The 17,712-nt window shown below is 34.8% G+C and overlaps 2 protein-coding genes across 11 annotated transcripts in view; one reads left to right on the top strand and one right to left on the bottom strand.

Moving 5' to 3' along the window:
* Positions 1–17,712, bottom strand: part of LOC124185018 (dipeptidase 1-like) — a 1,685,273-nt gene that overhangs the window by 1,451,291 nt on the left and 216,270 nt on the right. The gene's annotated exons all lie outside the window — the stretch shown is intronic.
* On the top strand, positions 3,297–12,154 carry LOC124185020. Of its 7 annotated transcripts, none has more exons than XM_046575316.1 (12): positions 3,297–4,631; positions 5,147–5,367; positions 6,509–6,544; positions 6,824–7,090; positions 7,206–7,268; positions 8,229–8,333; positions 8,503–8,577; positions 8,890–8,994; positions 9,248–9,280; positions 9,368–9,591; positions 10,574–10,733; positions 11,421–12,154. In XM_046575316.1, exons 2-12 carry the CDS (start codon positions 5,151–5,153, stop codon positions 11,543–11,545), a joined length of 1,410 nt encoding a protein of 469 aa, XP_046431272.1. In that variant the 5' UTR covers positions 3,297–4,631; positions 5,147–5,150; the 3' UTR covers positions 11,546–12,154. The 7 variants fall into 7 exon arrangements, with proteins under 7 accessions (XP_046431272.1, XP_046431275.1, XP_046431273.1 ...); XM_046575319.1 differs by having other exon boundaries at positions 11,402–12,154; XM_046575317.1 differs by lacking the exon at positions 6,509–6,544.

Genomic DNA, 17,712 nt, shown 5'->3' with positions numbered 1-17,712 from the left:
CATACTCGTTATGTACTAATACGATAATATAATATTTGATATTGCGCGCCAAGCGGATATCGGAACCGAACGTAAGGATGAGAATGCAAAACAGTGACTGTATTAATATATGTAATCGTAATATATATCCGAGTATTTTTATTCTAGCAAAATTCTCGATGTAATATTTGGTCGCACATTTTCATACAGTGTTTCACCTATCAAACGAAACACAGGCATAGTATAATTAATAATACTAAAGCCATTATTGTATATAGTCGTAGTCAATAAGTGTGACTTCCGCTTCCGACAGCCATATTGTCATCATCAACTCGGCTTGCAGCATGGCTTGCAGGCATCATGGGAGACGTCTTCCCCGCGCCCGCCTTAGACGGTGTGATCCGCGGCCATCTGATGTCGTATCAAAATATAATTAACTAAATATGTATTATTCCACCCAGTGTCATACAAGTAACAACATACAAGTGAAGTAGTGTTATGTGTACAAGACTTGAGCCAGTATCAGGTAAGTGCACATTTTACCCAAATTCATTCAAACTTCTGCTGCGCGTCTTTGGCATGACTTGTTGCGTCACTGCCGTGCGAACTTCTTTACGAAACTGGTAGCCCGTGCATTGAACTTCTCCTGAGTAAGATAAAAAATGCAATTCTTTCCACAAAATTTGCTCTCGATTATTTTCTTTCGCCACCTCATGATTATCAGTGTAGCACGTTTCATTGCCAACTCCCGCTGCCCACTGCTACATTCGGTTTCATCATCCTAGCATCCAGCTATTCGATAAGGAGTTTTATGACCAGCCACGCAAATAGCTACCAACCAAAATAGAACAGTAACGGTAAAACAGTAAACATTTAAAAAAAATAGAGGTGACTAATATACTCATTTAGTTATTTTCGAATTTCTGGAAACAAGCACCCTCATTGAAACTCTAACACTTTGCCCTTGTCTTCACTTATCTGAATGACATGGCCAGCAAGTTTACATGAAGCTGAAGTTAGCGGCCACTTCTTTTGAAGAGAATAATACGGTACAGTTAAATATGTTTACGGTACTAGAAAAGTGTTAAATTTTCTTGAGATTTGCCTGGAAACCCCCTTGCGTAGGGGATTGGCGAATGGCGTGCACTACTTTCCACGCGGTAGTGGAATGACTGCGAGTTAGTGCATAGATATAATCTGCATGGCGTAGCGTCAACAGTTTTGAATCTAGTTGCAAATCGTCCTGTGAGTCAATGGCGTTGCAAGGCAACTGTCTTGAAGTAAGATAAAAACTGACGATGAGAATTATAGTGGAAATACACCAGCTTCCAGAGAGGGTTTAGTAATCAACATTAGTGCACTTGGTGGACTAACTTGGGCTACTAGCTTCAGCTTCATCAAGTTTACAAAGGTGCAAATTAAAAAAGGCTTTGCTTCTTTGGTTTATTGAGATCTGATTTATATTTAATGAAATATTTGTGCTTTCTCGATCCGAATATTTTGTACAAATAAGATAACAATTTTTGTTGCCACATTGCTGTGAATGCAAGGTATATTTGTGAACCATGGACTATGTCCGATCCACTAACTGCCTCTTATTTCCTTGATACGTAAATAAAAAGGATAAGGATTGCGAACTCAGGGTGTCTAGTGCTCAGGGAGTCTAGTGCTCAGGGAACATCTTTAAACAAGAAATTGATAGGCAATTTCATGTTCATGGAGGTTTCAGGAAATTCCCAGAAATTCGAGTTATTTCTGGAATTTCGGATTTTTTTCTCTATCTAATATGATTTTTTACCCTGGTTTTGTCAACACCATATAATGCAAACATTTAATTTTGATAGTATTTTATTTAGCCACTGTGGCAAATCTGCTCTTCTTAACTGATGGCATTATTGAATACAGTGCTATATTTGTGCGCCATGTGAGTTCGATTTACTCATCTACATTACACAATCTAGTCATTTAAGTAGTAGAAGTGGTGTTTTTATTCAGAAAAAACCCTTATAAATCAGTGAAAAATTTGGAATTTTCAGAGAATTTTATATTTCTCAGTCACTGGACACCCTGTACACTGGACCAGAGTCCTTAGTTCACAAGTATAACCTTAATAAATTGACCGATAGTAATGCCTGAATGTCACAAAGAACCCTTATCTTTTATTTACAGATTATATGTGTGTGTATATTGTATATACTCATTGAGATGCCTAAGGTATTGAAAGATTCTCGGTATGTGACGAGAAGGCAACGAAGACGTCAAATTAAAGAAGAGTATCGGAAACTCTGTAATACCAATGACAATTCATCGATTCCTCGCCATATCCCAGCAACAGTTTGTACTTGTACAGATACAAAGTCTAATACAGCTGAGTTCAACAATGGTGGCATTACTGCAGACGTACAGCTTGATCCAATAGATTCCAACAATATTGCCTTAAGTGAACCTATTCACGAAAACCTCAATGATAATGTCAACTTTAGTGACAGTAGTGGTGGTAGCTTGCCTCAAAAATGCAAGCCGGACCCTAACATTGATAAATCAGACTTACGGAATGATCTTCGAAACTGGGTTGTTAATTGTTGCATCAATCATAGCAATGTTAATGCTTTATTGAAAATTTTAGTTAAACATGGACACGACGTACCTCTAGATGCAAGAACTTTACTTCAAACTCCTCGAAAGCTGGAAATTATTGATATGAGTCCTGGGCATTATTATCATTTTGGTCTAGCGCAAGGTTTAGTAAGAAGTGTTGCCAAGTATTATTCAACTGAAAATTGTCCGAAAGAATTACAAATCAACATTAATGTCGATGGACTTCCCTTGACAAAAAGTTCAGGCAGCCAATTTTGGCCTATACTAGCATCTATCGAAACAGATTTTTACACCGAACCCTTCATCGTCGGTCTATATCATGGTAATGAGAAGCCTCATGATAGTAATGAATTTATGAAGTACTTCACCGAAGAGTGTGATAGGATCATTGATGCAGGTTTGAGTATAGGTAATAAAACAGTTCCCATTAAAATTAATGCATTTGTTTCCGATACACCTGCGAAATGTTTCATTACTGGAACCAAAGGGCATAACGCTTATTTTGGCTGTGGGAAATGTGTGCAGGAAGGAGAATTCATTGATAATCGAGTGACATACCCTGAGACAACAGCAAGATTACGAACTAACGAATCATTTAGACTGAAAACCAATGAAGAGCATCACAAAAAAACATCTATCCTTGAAAACTTATTTATCGACATGATATTAGATTTTCCAATAGATTATATGCACTTGGTCTGTTTAGATGTAATGAAAAAACTGTTACAGTTTTGGATCAAAGGAAACAAAGATGTTAGAATGACAAATTTTCACCGTAAACGAGCGTCAGATCTATTACTATCATTAAATAAATCCATATCAAAAGAATTTTCGAGAAAGGCAAGACCTTTGGAGGAAGTAGATCGGTTCAAGGCTACTGAACTACGACAGTTGTTATTATATACTGGACCAATAGTATTTCTCGATAATTTGCCGAGTGACAAATACAATCATTTCCTATGCTTGAGCGTTGCGATTCGAATTTTAGCGAGCCCTGAATACCACATAAAATTGAACGATTATGCCAGACAACTGCTACAGTATTTTGTTGAATCTTTTCCATTACTCTATGGTCACCAGCATGTGTCATACAACGTGCATAATTTGATACACCTTTGTAATGATGTAAAGTTGAAAGGGCCTCTAGATAAATTTAGTGCGTTTAAATTTGAAAATTATATGCAAAAAATTAAAAAGTTATTAATAACATCCAGCAAGCCTTTAGCACAACTTATAAAACGTCATCAAGAAGAATGTAAAATCAACGTCCAATCTGAAAAATTTGAATATCCAATCATAAAATATGCAAACATTGAAGAGACCAGTAATGGCAAAAAAAACATTCAATCTATTCGGTATCGTGATTTTTTTATAAGTACAAAAATTCCTGACAATTGCTGTTGCTTAAAAGATGGTGCAATTATCGAAGTATCGAGAATTCATCTCGAAAATAAAATAATATATCTAACAGGTCAGAAATTTTTAAACCCGAAATCATTCTTCAAAATACCATGTGAATCTTCAAAAATTGGAATACAACTTGTTGATAGACAGCATCAACTTGTGAAAGTTTGCATTTCCAACATTAAATTGAAATGTCTAAAATTCAAATTAACCGATAGTGAAAATGTGGTCACTCCATTGTTGCATCATTCATAACACGTAAAGTAATTATAAATATCATAGTAAAAACACAACGTCATTCTTGAATTCACGATTTATCTATTTTAAATTTCCCGCTTAGTCCCGCGTGTCACAAATGTTCGCGCTCTCGCTTTTTCTACAGATTTCCGGGCTGGCTGGTGGCCATATTGTTTTATTACGCATTTCGGTCGTAGCTCCCACGTGTCCAAGTATTGAAGTTTCGCATTAAATAATTTAATTACTTGAAATACATAGATCGATTGATCTCGATTAGTGTTATTGCGTCCAGTGCAGTCAGTGCAGTTAGTGTTGTACGCAGTCATTACGTCATTCTCACGATATATTCGGACTTCAATAATCAACCGACTGATCAGAATTGGTTCTGCCGGTTACATCTACACAATCTATAGGTAATTTTATTTGAATATTTTCCTATATAAATCGAATATCTTTTTTCATCGATGCGTCTATTTACACGGTTCCGTGATCCTATTTAAGTCACGTAAACGGGCACGTAACCTAAGTAGAGTTACGCTAAATCTAACCTAAAAATTCACAAGTTATGCTTTGCGGGTGACAGACACCGGCATCGTGGCTTCTATCGCGCGCGCGTGTATTTTCGACATCAAAGATTTCGAACTCATTTTAACCTCTTCTGCATGATATTTTACTCAGATGTAAAACTTACACGTGAATTGCGCGACTGATTGTGAGTGTCCCTCAACCATGTGGATAGCCGCCTCGTTTTGGGATGCTCGAAATTTACGTATACAAATTTTTGCAATTCTGTACATAACCGTCCAACATGCGATAGCCAGACACAAGCCGCAAAATATACGTAGTTGGTGATCGCTTTATCGCTGTTAATTATGATTAGACGAACACGCTATGATAATTCATCAACTGTCCTCTTTTTCCATTCAAGAAACATGCCGTTGCCCTACGCTGTTGTATCTTTTTTAAATGATGATTCTGACGATGAACAAGTGACATCTGAGGTCCCGAGTTGTTGGTTAACTCCCAACAATACAAAATGCTGGTGGCCTAAGACAAAAAACATAAGTGCATTCATGGTTAAAAAAGTATTGCCCGATACTGAAGATCCTAAGTGGGAATTGTACGACGTCATATTCGAAAACTATTTTGGTAAAGTTTCTATTTATTTATTGTCTTGAGCAATGATCAAGATAGGCAAAAATCTGTCGATTAATTATATCACAGTCGATGTTTTAAATTATATCATCGTAAACTTGCTCGATTTAACAGTATTGTTGCGAATACAAGTCAAGGTTTTTTCATGGTGGATGTGCTCGAAAAACTTCTACTTTACTTATATGCTGGTTTTCTTTAGAAGGTATATACAGAAAATAGTTGCTTAAATGAAGCCTTGTATTCACAAAAATACAGATGATTATCAGGTCATGCGTAGTTGGGTAATAGTTAGAAAAATTTCCTGAATACCATACCAATAAACATTAATATTAATTTTAATGTATTATGTGTTTAGTATTTGCATTATTAGTACATATTTCCGATACCGTAGTTGTTTTACTACCTGAAGTTCTGAATCTTCATTTGAACGAAAATTTAAAGAATTTACCATGTTATTTTATCAGCCAAAATTCGGGAAAAATTGAAACCTGATTTCAACAGTAGAGTTTAATTTTTTGACACTTCAAGTTTCAATTTATGGAAAATTTTAGTAAAAACCAGCCTAGTATATAAACCTGTTGCAATTTTCGTTTTAATAAAGGTTTGGAATTTCAGGCATGTAGCTTTTATTCCATGAGAGTATTAATATTGTATATTATTAGTCCAATGAATCTGAAGATATTGCCTTCAGGGCACACATTTGATTGGGTGAAGAGCTACAGCTTGTTAATTATAAACAGCAGGTGTCTATAAGACCTGGAAATCTGGAAAAGCTGGAAATGTCAGGGAATTTGTACTGTCTGGAAAACTCAGGGAATCTTGTCTCATTTCACTAAGTCGGGAATTTTTTTCGAGTCTTCCAACCTTTTAAATCTCAAATTCAACGCCTCAAACATCAAAATTTGTTATCACGCTTCCCAATGCATGTCTTCACAGTCATGGGAAATTGATAATATTATTATAAAAGTACAGCACTATTTTCAGATAGGTCTCTAACTGAAGTAGCACTGTCATGATCTACTAATACTTTCGATTGCCTGTGACTAAACAAATGTTACATGCAAAACAATGGTCAGGGAAAAAAATTAATTTGGTACTGAAACACCTAGAAAAGTCAGGCAATTTCTGATTTCAGATTTGATGGCAACCCTGATTAACAGCAGAGATAGTGGTATTTACATGATCAGATAAAGTAAACAAACATATAATTATTTGGACATTTACCAATAGCTTGAGAGTCCCAATAACCATATGTTTTTTATCAACTGGATTGGTCAAAAACGTCAAGTTACTAGGACTGTCCAGCATTAGGTTCATGTCTAATGATTGGTTCATTTACCTTATTTGCCGTGATTTTCAGACTCGTTTCTTTAAAGAGAATTAATGACCAATATATTTTCAATTTTCGTTTTGTTCTCAATTTATGAATATATTTTTTGTTTACATGCAGAGAGTTTGGAAAAAGCCAGAAAAAAAGCTGAGAGTATTTCATCAAGTGATGAACAAAATATACCAGATAGAAAACGGATTCAAAGAAAAAAGAAATCTATGTCACAAAAAAAAATTATTGGAAATTCAGACAGCGAACAAGAAATGTCATGCAGAAACATGCTTAAAAAAATTCCTGATCTACCACATAATTACGTCACTAACAACAGCATGCAGTTCGATATTGAAAATATTCCTGTTATTTATGAAGAGACCGATGAACCAAAAGGTATATAAATCCAAAGTCATGCAGACAAATATTCATCTTCGTACATACAATGAACACATGATCAGGACTAGTGTAATTTGTCCCATTCTACATTTGTTTTTCTAATCCATTTCAGGTTATCCATTAACACAAACTAACATGACTTTTGACTGTCAGGCACCCACATCAAAGAAATCAGGTACACATTTTTGTATACAACAATTATTCAACACGACTGTGGTTTATGAATGACGTGACAAACACGTAGAAAATGATCAAAATTTGGAGTGTTCTAAATAAAATCGCCACTTGTAATTTATAATGATCATTATATTGGTAGAAATTATTCTCATGTGCTTTTGAGCCTTTGATGATGTTCATGGGTACTCTACATTGAAATAGGCGAACCCATAATTTTGTCATTGAAAGATTTTGTTGCGTAAATCAGTTTTGAAGCTAAAAAGTTATATGAAAATTTATGTGCTGTTATATTAAAAGTCACAAACTGAAAGTCACGAGTTTTTTGTATTTTGATAATTATATACGTAGTTTATTATAACATCTTGTATTAATTTGCTCACAATGTTCAAAAAATTAATTCATAAGAAAAAAAGAATCTACATTTTTTTTTCTCATCATCTTTTCTGTGTCCTTCAATCTTTGTATAACAAAAATTTGAATAATTTATTGAAATTTGAAACTTTCCGGAATTGATTATTGCCCGCGAGAATATATGTTTATATGAGATATGTTTTCCAATAAAAATTTCCTGAATCAGAAGATACATAGCTAAAGTATCCAGCATCTTGGAAGCTCGAGAGCCCATGACTTTGATGCCTGAAATAGATTAGTCTCCTGGTATTTATATTTCGAAAATTACTAGTAAATGAGTATTCCAGAAATGGCTTTCTTAAATGAGCTAAGACCTGGTACACTATTGCATTTGAAAAGTGAACATACTGTTTAAACAGCAATTAATTAAAATCAAGATTGTACAAGTTTCTGGTAATAGTATAGCCCCCCCAGTGCACTTCCAATTTTTGGCATTATCATCTATCATATTACTGCAGTTTTACTATAATTAATGTAACTTGATGAGTAATCAAAATACTTCTGAGATACGTGTAGTGATTAAGTTGACTGATGACTTTCATTCTAGACTCCATTTCAATTAGAACACTGAATTGCAGTCCAGTAAAGACGTTTTGTGCGTTTACAATGACATCATCAACCGATAAGCCTCACGAAACATTAACACAAAATGGTAATTTCTTTCATTCTACTTACAATTATAGTGTTCGTTATCGATTTTGTAGAAGCAATAAGTTACGTATCAAGCTCAGTTGTGAGCAAATAATCGTGCATACACAATGCACTTTATACGTTTCTCACACTTGCGTATTCTCATGTTCATATATACTCTTTATTGTCAGATTCACTTAAAACCACACGCAACGTCCCAAAAGTGTTATCGCAGCAAGTACTTACCAAAGCTCCAATTGAAACAGGTGATGTCAACTACATAATATCATGGCATGATATTTCTTGGTCTAAAACACCTTTAAAAAAATCCCTGTAGTCTGTATTAGTTTGTCAATTCGAAAAAGTTTTTGGGGGTTCGAGGCATTTTGCGTTTATATAGTTAGATTGTACCTGTTGGGTACTTTTCAGGTCCTTTTCCTTCTCTTTACTTGGAACACGCCTAGAAGCCGTAGGCCTTGAATCACACAAAAACTTTTTCTTGCCCTTTTACGAAAATACTGCCTTTGTAGCATGTATTTCATAAAACTGCATAAAAATATCGATATTTTTATCTACAGAGCAGAGATTACTTGTAGCACCAAGTTCATCACTACCAGTATATGATGCAATAACTACCTCTTTGCCATTGTACACATCTAACAGATCAGATGCGTATACACAAGGTACCTACATTTGTGACCATCTCATTGTCAGTATAGCACCGAGACTGTAACTACAAAAGAAGAATTAATGTAGTTGTAAACTGTATGTGTATACGACTGTCAGTGCCACCAAACTTGTGATTCAGAACTAGTTTTGGAAAATTGGCATATCTGTTAACAATAACATGAGGTTGATTTCCCTGTAGTTAAATCTCGGTGCCATCATTCTGACATTTCTAAATTTGTTCTAATATTTCATTATGGTATTTTATAGATAGGTCCGAGTCTTTGGTACGAATTATTGAAGGTTTGTATTATCCTCTACGTAATGAATTAGTGGTCAGATATGACAGTCTTATTGAGTAGCAGAATAATCAATCGTATTTTCCTACAGATAATTTTAATAAATTATTCAAAAAAGTTGCTGAAATAGCAGTAGAGGTAAAATCTTTGACAGCAAGTTTGAATAAATTACAAACAAGATTTCATGATGACACCGACACCCCTGCAAGTGCTGAACTGCTCATGATCACAGATTCGTTACCATTTCCTACAATTGATAAACTGAAGGACTTTGAATACCAATTGGAAATAAATGCTACCCTAAAATCTAGTGTGGTGAGTACTTGAATAGTGTTACTCTTGTTAGCTCGAAAATTTGATATTGGAATGACAGTAGAACCCTTGAGTTTATGGTAGCTCAAATCGAGAACGATTCTTTAGGAAGGTCTTAGATTAGAAGACTCAATGTTTGAGAGAAACAATGTCAAGAAGCTAACCGTTTCTATTATGTATTAAATTTGTACAAACGTTATCAATGTGGTAGCAGTTATAAATCCCACTGGATTTAAGAACTCGCAGCCCATTACCCAAGAAACACAGAATAATATCAACTCATAAAGTGAAAGTCAGTACACAGCTTCAGCTGAACGAAAACGTTGTGAAGCCACAGACCGGACGTGAAATATCTGTCTGAAGTTTTGATGGATCGAACTTGATCCGCAATTCAAATTTTCGTTGACTTAAAATACCAAAAACAAACAGCTAATTCAGATTAATTGTTAATCCCAAGTCCACGGTTTCATTCCTGCAAACAATTGTCTAAATTAAGTTCTTTGCTTTTCGACATTTTGCATTAGCGAGAATTTGAGAATAATAAGTTTGATCGACCAAAATTTCGGAAACATGGTGAAATCATTTTTGCCTCCTAATTAGGTAATTGAAACAGCTCTTATTTGATTAAATCAATTGGCTTCTTGAAATTTTCTTACTGTATATTTTGATTTTCAATTTTCAGAAGAAAGCAACTATTATGACAAAGTACGGCCATTTTGGATCATGCTATGTATAAAATTACGTGTTATATGTATTCGTTGCACTTTTTGCTATTGATTTTCTCCCTACATTGAAGCGTAAAACAATTTGAGAAATTTCATGATAATTTCTTACGTCTGTTTAGAGGTTTTTTTTCTCAGAATATATGCGAAAATGAAATCCCAAAATTATATAAGTATGAAGAATGTACGAACTAATTTATTCTTCAATTTTCTTGAATTTTATGTCATAGAATTGATTTGTTGACCATTTTGAATAACCGTAGGGATCATATTTCAAACGAATTGGAGGTAGCGGAGCAAAAGATACTACATTGCGTATTCTTCGAAGAGTTTTCTCAAATGCAGTGGCTCAGAATTGTTCCTGGTTGGGCCTACGTGATAATTTTTCAGTCCAAAATTTGGCTATAATAAAGATCACCAAAGGTATTAATTATCAACAATCAAGTAATAATCAATTCATATGATAAGAATCTTAAGATTGAACCTCAGGCAATTTTTTTTGCCACTCATGTACACACATACAATTGAATTTTACGGACAGCATTCTTAGTTATTAGAACTTACATCAAAGTGAAGTACTCATAATCTTGTTGTAATGTTGCTGTGCATGAAGTAGCACTGGATAGCTAGTGAGTGCCGAAAATTATCACAGAGATGAAACGATATTACAAGTGTGTCAATAGCGGCCAATTGCACATTGCACTAGTTTTCAGATTTTTATGTCTCTATAAACAAATTTTTCTTTACATTCAGCAAGGTTAGAGATTGTGTTACGTTATTTCATTTCAATGCGATCTGGGAAGTAATTTCTGCACAAAAAATTCGGTAGAGAATTTAGTTCGCTAAATTACGTATATTGGGATAGTGGCAAGGGGCGAGAAAAAAATCGCATGATGTTGAGTCTTAATTATGTATGTAAGTACAATATATGCTAGCAATAGTTATTGCTATTGCAATTAATCTTTGCGATACCACTAAAGTCTTCTTCACTTTGTAATGCCATTGCAGAAAAATTTCACCGCGAAGTGGATTTATCCAATGTAATTCATTTGATTCAGACTCGGAATGTTCCTTTCCCTTATAAAAATTAGATCTATTTTTATTTCCTAGATGCAGTAATGGTGAATTATAACATGACGGACAAAGAATTTGAAGAAACTTGCAGTGAGTGGTTCCGTCAAGGAAAACAAAGATTTATCAGAGAAGAGAAGGCGAAGGCCAAAGCACGAGCATAGAGGAAGCACGAGCAATCGCACAAGTTCATACTGTAAATTAACCACAGTTCAACGAATTGGAGTCAATCTTATATTTAATTTCAATTTATTCTTGTTTTACAACTTACATCTGTACTGGCTCAAGTTAATTCATGATACTCACCTACAAACTGCAATTCATATAGATTTTTAAGTTCATTTGATAGCTTTCATACCTTCATATATCTTAATCTTAAATAGTTTGAAGCTAATTTCATACCTCGAATGTTTACGGTGCAGTAGTTTCACATCAAAACCACAATTGTATCATGTTTACCATGTACTTTGTGGTTTTGTAGTAAAACTCCATACTAACAGTATAAATATTGTCCCACTTTCCGGTGATGTGAGCAACATATTCGACATGGAGTTGGATAGAAAAATTATAAACAAACTACACGGAAAAATGATATAACGGTAGTTACCTTGCGAAGCCACTATATATAGCCTATACGTTCATTTTGAATTTACGTATTTTTGAAAGGATTCCAATTCTTGTTTTATCGCGAAATATAATACCATATAATACAGCCACAAGTTACATTACAGGCACATCAGTGTTGACTTGATTCCACATAGGTTATCTATGTACCTAAGTCATTTTATGTTTAGTTCCGTATACGTTTCATAACGTAAAAGTCAGATACTGGTTGTAGTATTACTCTTTTTAAATGTTCATTATCATATGATATGTAAAGTACAAAATACCCTGGTGGGAATTTCTACGAATTTCTAGGGAAATTGGAACAGTTTTCATTGAAAATTATTGTTTTTTTTTTTTTGTAGTTTATCAACAAATTGTAGATCCCGTGGTTCATTTGAAAAATTGTAGATTTTTGTAGTGATTCAGAAAACCTCGTTTTTGTCAATCAAATTGGAAAGAACTATAATTTTTTTTATAAAAACCTAAACTTTAATTTTCCTTGAAATTCGGACTGATTAAATTTTCAGTTACGTTCTTATGGCAATTTTTTTATTTACTTTTTCCTATGGGCCGTTCGAGTCCTCAGCGCTTATTATAGATTGTGATTGATATCTACTATAGTACCTAAATATTGTTACTTATGTGATACTACGGGTGAAATTGTGAGATTCTTATGATCTCCAAGAACCATGTTAAGTAGTGTGTACTTATTTCTCGCTGTAACACGTTGAATTTTGATATTCTATTACCTGTATTATATTAAGCAAAATACGTATAACGGTATTGTATACCCGTTTCCCTATTGTCACTTGTATGACACTACATCTTGATTTTCTAGATTCTAGTACCTTTGTTATTTTGTTATATTACTCATTTCTAGCTGGTTACTTTTATGACACATGGTATTTCGATATTCTGGGTGGTAATAAATAATCTTTTCCATATATATCCTCGTATTTATGTGCTTTTTTTAAGCAGCGTGCACGTGCGCATAAAATGAATCGCCGGATGTTACACGGAGTAACAGATACGTATTAAGTACGTTTATTCAATGGCTCTGATTTGGATGTATTACGCAGCAGTTATGAATCTGAACTGTCACTACTATATACAACTGCGCTGGATGCAAAAAATAAGAACATAAATGATACATAACGGACTTGCAAGGGCATGAATCTCATCCATATCTGTGATATCTTTGATACGTATCTCTGTTCTGTACCTGTTACGTAGCTGCCATAATGGTTTGTGGCGGACATAATAGAGTACATGTACGGTACATGTAGAGCACATGTGATGTAGCTGTGATTTCGGAAGGAACAAGATTCAAGTATTTGTTACGTTACTGGTATATGAATGTGCTGCCTGGGCACTTACTTGCCATTGAGGCATTTTCTCGATATTCAATTTCCGCCGTTGGTTGCTTCGCTAATGGAGCTCACAAACCCGTATTTATTTCGGGACGTTCGCCATAACGTTACAATACATACACAATAATTGAAATAGTGAATCTCGACGTCCAGTTAATAACGTTGTGAGTAGATATTGAATGTCCAGCAACAATTTCAACAAAACGTAGCTACGGAGCGCCAGTCTTAAAAGTCGAAATCCACAAGATGAAAGACCTGGACAGCCAAAACTACGGATCGTGAGTCCTGGAGGGCATGATCCACCAGGTAGAGAACCTGAAGCGCAGGAACCACGGAAAATTACACGTAAAGGTAAAAAATCACAAGGTCAAGGATCTGGACAGCCAGAAATACGGAGCGGTTGTCCTGTAGGTCAGCATCCACCAGTCCAGGACGTGGATATCCAGAACTACGAAAGATTAGTCCTGAAAGTCGAAAGTCACCTGGTCGAGGACCTGAATAGCCATAATTGTGCAGTACTTGTCCTGGAGGTCAAGATCCACTGGGTGGAGGATCTATACAGCCAGAACTATGGAAAATTAGCCCTGAAGCTCAAAAGTTATCAGCTCAAGGACCTGGACAGCCAAAACCACGAGGCGCTTGTCCTGGAAGTTGAGTTTCACCAGGTAACGGACCCGGAGCGCAGGAACTACGGAGAGCTTGTCGTGGAAGTCGAGTTTCACCAGATAGCGTACCTGCACAGCAGAAACGAGGGAGCACTTGTCGTGGAAGTCGTGATTTACCAGGTAATTGAGCTGGAGCGCAGGAACAATGCTTTCTCAGATTTTTTAGCTAAGCATCTGTGGAAGGTGATATTCTGTGCCGCAATTTCAGTGGCAATATTCGGGTTGCAATGGCAAAAAAAAACAAAAACTTGAAAAAGTACAAAACCTGGCAACAGCTCTTCAGCTCGAACGTCAAGAATCGACTTTATCTTCAGAACCATTATCACAACCAGCTAAAAACGATCTACCTTATCAAACACCAGCAAAGCAAGAAGTTGTAGAGCAAAATATTGAGTTATCTTTTCGAAGGACAGTTTTTATACACAGTTATTGTTTTGTGTGTGCATATAGTTCTGGACTTATTGTCGTTCCTTTCAAATCGTGTCAACACGTTTTTTTTTTTTGGAAAACAAATACCTATCCCATAGGGTGATTGATGTTGCCAGAAACATTCAATAAAGAATTATTCAAAGCTTTGAGTGTAACTTAGGATCGAGAACTACACGATGAAATTGGTGATTTCACTATCTCTGAAGAAAAAATTTGTACATTTACTGAACTGAATTGGGAACAGTTGATCCAATTGCGTGAAATGATGGTTTCCTTGAGCAATACGGATAATTGGAGTGTTACACAAGCTCTCGTTGTTTTTTTATTTAGATTACGAACAGGGAGTTCAAATGAAATGATCTGCTCTGTTCTTGGTCTTTAACGTCATCAGCAGACTTCTGAGTTTTCAAAATCTACTTTGAGTTCTTTCGAAAAGGACATAAATGCCTTCTCGATTTGGCTTGAAAGCCGCAAATCGAGATGACTGGATTCGAAGTTATTCAACGATTCTCCTTAAAAAACTTTACAACGTAAGTGACGATAACCTTGCGTTAGTTGCTGATGCGAATTACTTAAAACAACAAAAGAGTTCCAACAACGAATACCAGAGGAAATCTTAGTCGGGTCATAAAAAAGTTCCGCCATGTAAGCCGTTTACTATTTGTAGTTCTGATGGTTATGTTGTTGATGTTTTGGGACCATTTTATGCGAAAGAAAACAACACTACAATTTTGGAAATAATTTTGAATGAAAAGGAAACCGATTCGAAGAAACTAAGTGCAAAGAAAATTGTGTTTTTGTACTCGATCGGGGATTTCGTGATGTAAAATCACATTAGAAGGAAAATATCGTGTTCTCATGCCATCATCAAAGGAGAAACGACAAGAACAATTGTCAGTTGAAAAAGCAAATAAGTCCCGCCGTGTTACGATGATTCGGTGGGTTGTTTAAGCTGTACATGGTGCTGTAGCTCAAAAATACAAGTTTCTCCATCAACAATTAGATAATCGCTACCTGACTGATGCTGGTCTTTACTGTAAGATAGTTTGCTTTTTGGTGAAAGCATTTAGTCTCAAGGGCTTCTTCAGATGAAGAGATAATAGATTACATTGTTTCAAAAGATAGCAAAGTAAACAGCTTAGGTAAAGAAGTCGAATCAGAAAGATGGAGTCGAAGAAAGAGTTTGTTTGGAAAATTGAAGTCTTCTGATGTACTCGATTTTCCTGAATTAACGGAAATGAATCATGTAAAGTTATTTAGTGGAACTTATCAATTGCAACAAGCAATATCTTATTTAGCTAAAATGATGGATGAAAAACGTGAGATAGATTTAAACTATTGCAAAGCATCAGTTGATATTCTCAAAATACAAATGAGATCTAGGTACATAGAAAGAACAACTTACAACTGATATGTTCATTATAAACCAGATACGATTGCTTGAGCCGGCATTTTACGTTATTATTGCGAATGTGCCAACGGTATCAGAACGATCGGTTGCTGCTCTCACGTAACGACCGTTATTTACTTTTTGTCACATGCTAGATACCTATCCAAAATTGAAAAACCTGCCGAACATCTCACGAAGATTTATGAACGAGAGCACGTGGTTCCCGTTATTTAAGAAGACAGTGACGATGATTGATATACGCATCATAATCATGTATCACTGAATCCTGATATACTTTACTAGATTCAAAAAATTTTAATATATAATCAGTGTTTTTTTTAAATTAGAAAAAATGGTCTTATCTATCCCCATATTTGTTGCCTCAATATATTGTTCCATTAAACGTAAAATGAAGTATGTACCATAACATTTGCTATAATTTTTATTGATAATGGCTGAGTTTCTAATTGACATTTCAAGGTAAGAATGTGTGATTTCAAATAAAAATTCGTTTTCGACACATAAATAAACAATAAAAAGTGGTCTATTATATAGTAATTATAAAAAAAATGTGATGATCCCTTTTGAGAATTTGTAGTAATCTACGAATCCGCCAAGATTCATTTATGATCAGTGGATAGTGCGGTTTTTATTGGTTTCATACTACTTTAGCATAGAATAAAGTTAGACATGACATTCAGAGTATCAAGTAAGTTACCAAGAAAGACCTAGGGCTTCAATATGGTGAAAAATTCAAAAAAAGTGGTTTTTATTTTTTTTCAGTTCGTTCCACCATTTTTGAAATTATGAAAAAATTCAGACGTACCGATTACAATTTCGTGTTGAGCTGTCACGTTTTCGCTAATTTGTGTTTATAACATTTACTTGGTAAAAACTCGAAAAACAGGACAATTAGAAGACAATTAGAAAGATCCGTACAAAATCACCGAAATATTTTCAGAAAAGAACGACATAGAGATAGAAATAGAAAGAAAAAAGCGTAAAATAATTCATTGCAATAGAGCTAAAATAGCGTATTAAACAAATTGCAAACATCATTTGCTTTAACTTTTGACAAAGAATAAAATAATTTCACCGATTATCATGGACACGTGACTACGCAGATCAGTTTTCATCGGCACACTTCTGATACTAATCATACAACCAGGTAATAGCTTTATAGCTTACGATTGTGGAGCACCGTGAATGAATATAACAACGTTGTCTCTAATAAATATTAAGGAATGCAATATTCCAATTTCAAATCCAGTTTCAACAGATAAAAGTATACAAATGCCCCAAACAGCAGAATTCTCAAACTTAAAATCAATTCAATGTAAAATAGAAATCCATCAGTATTTTTCTGTGGAATGCGCTCAAATATATCAGTAGTATCATATGGTGACATAGAATATATAGCGACAAATTCAAATATATAGAATATATAGACGAAATATCGCGACACTAATGTAAAAATCTACACTACGCACACACGTATCAAACTCAAAGACAGTTATGACACAAATCAAATTGCATTCAACAACAACTAGACTCCTAACTTTAGCAGAAAGTATAGATAATGAAGGAAATTGCATTGTGGTAGCATATGGATAAATTTTTATTACATCACAAGACTATTAGGCAACGGTAAACCTGCAGAAAAACGAAGTAATTCTTAGATCTGCCGTACGATGTGAATATTCAATAGGTAACTGTATTGATGTACAAGGTGGCAACACATACTAGGACAGAATTCAAGTAGACAAATGCAATTTTGACAGATATTCAGTTCTGTACCAAGAAGCGGCGTAAAAAATAAAAGACAATGCTATTCAAAAATATTGTCAAGAACTTTGATCAGTCATCACAAA

Source organism: Neodiprion fabricii, chromosome 6 (genome assembly GCF_021155785.1).
Source record: "Neodiprion fabricii isolate iyNeoFabr1 chromosome 6, iyNeoFabr1.1, whole genome shotgun sequence".
Lineage (NCBI taxonomy): Eukaryota > Metazoa > Arthropoda > Insecta > Hymenoptera > Diprionidae > Neodiprion > Neodiprion fabricii.
Note: the sequence above shows the minus strand (reverse complement) of the source record. Positions and strands in the feature narration are given on the sequence as shown.

Excerpts from the sequence above, each read along its gene's own strand:
- LOC124185020 (XM_046575316.1), top strand. The coding sequence starts at position 5,151 with ATGCCGTTGCCCTACGCTGTTGTATCTTTTTTAAATGATGATTCTGAC. Across the intron at positions 9,281-9,367 it reads TTTGGTACGAATTATTGAAG|ATAATTTTAATAAATTATTC; the intron begins GTTTGTATTATC and ends ATTTTCCTACAG. Across the intron at positions 10,734-11,420 it reads TATAATAAAGATCACCAAAG|ATGCAGTAATGGTGAATTAT; the intron begins GTATTAATTATC and ends TTTATTTCCTAG.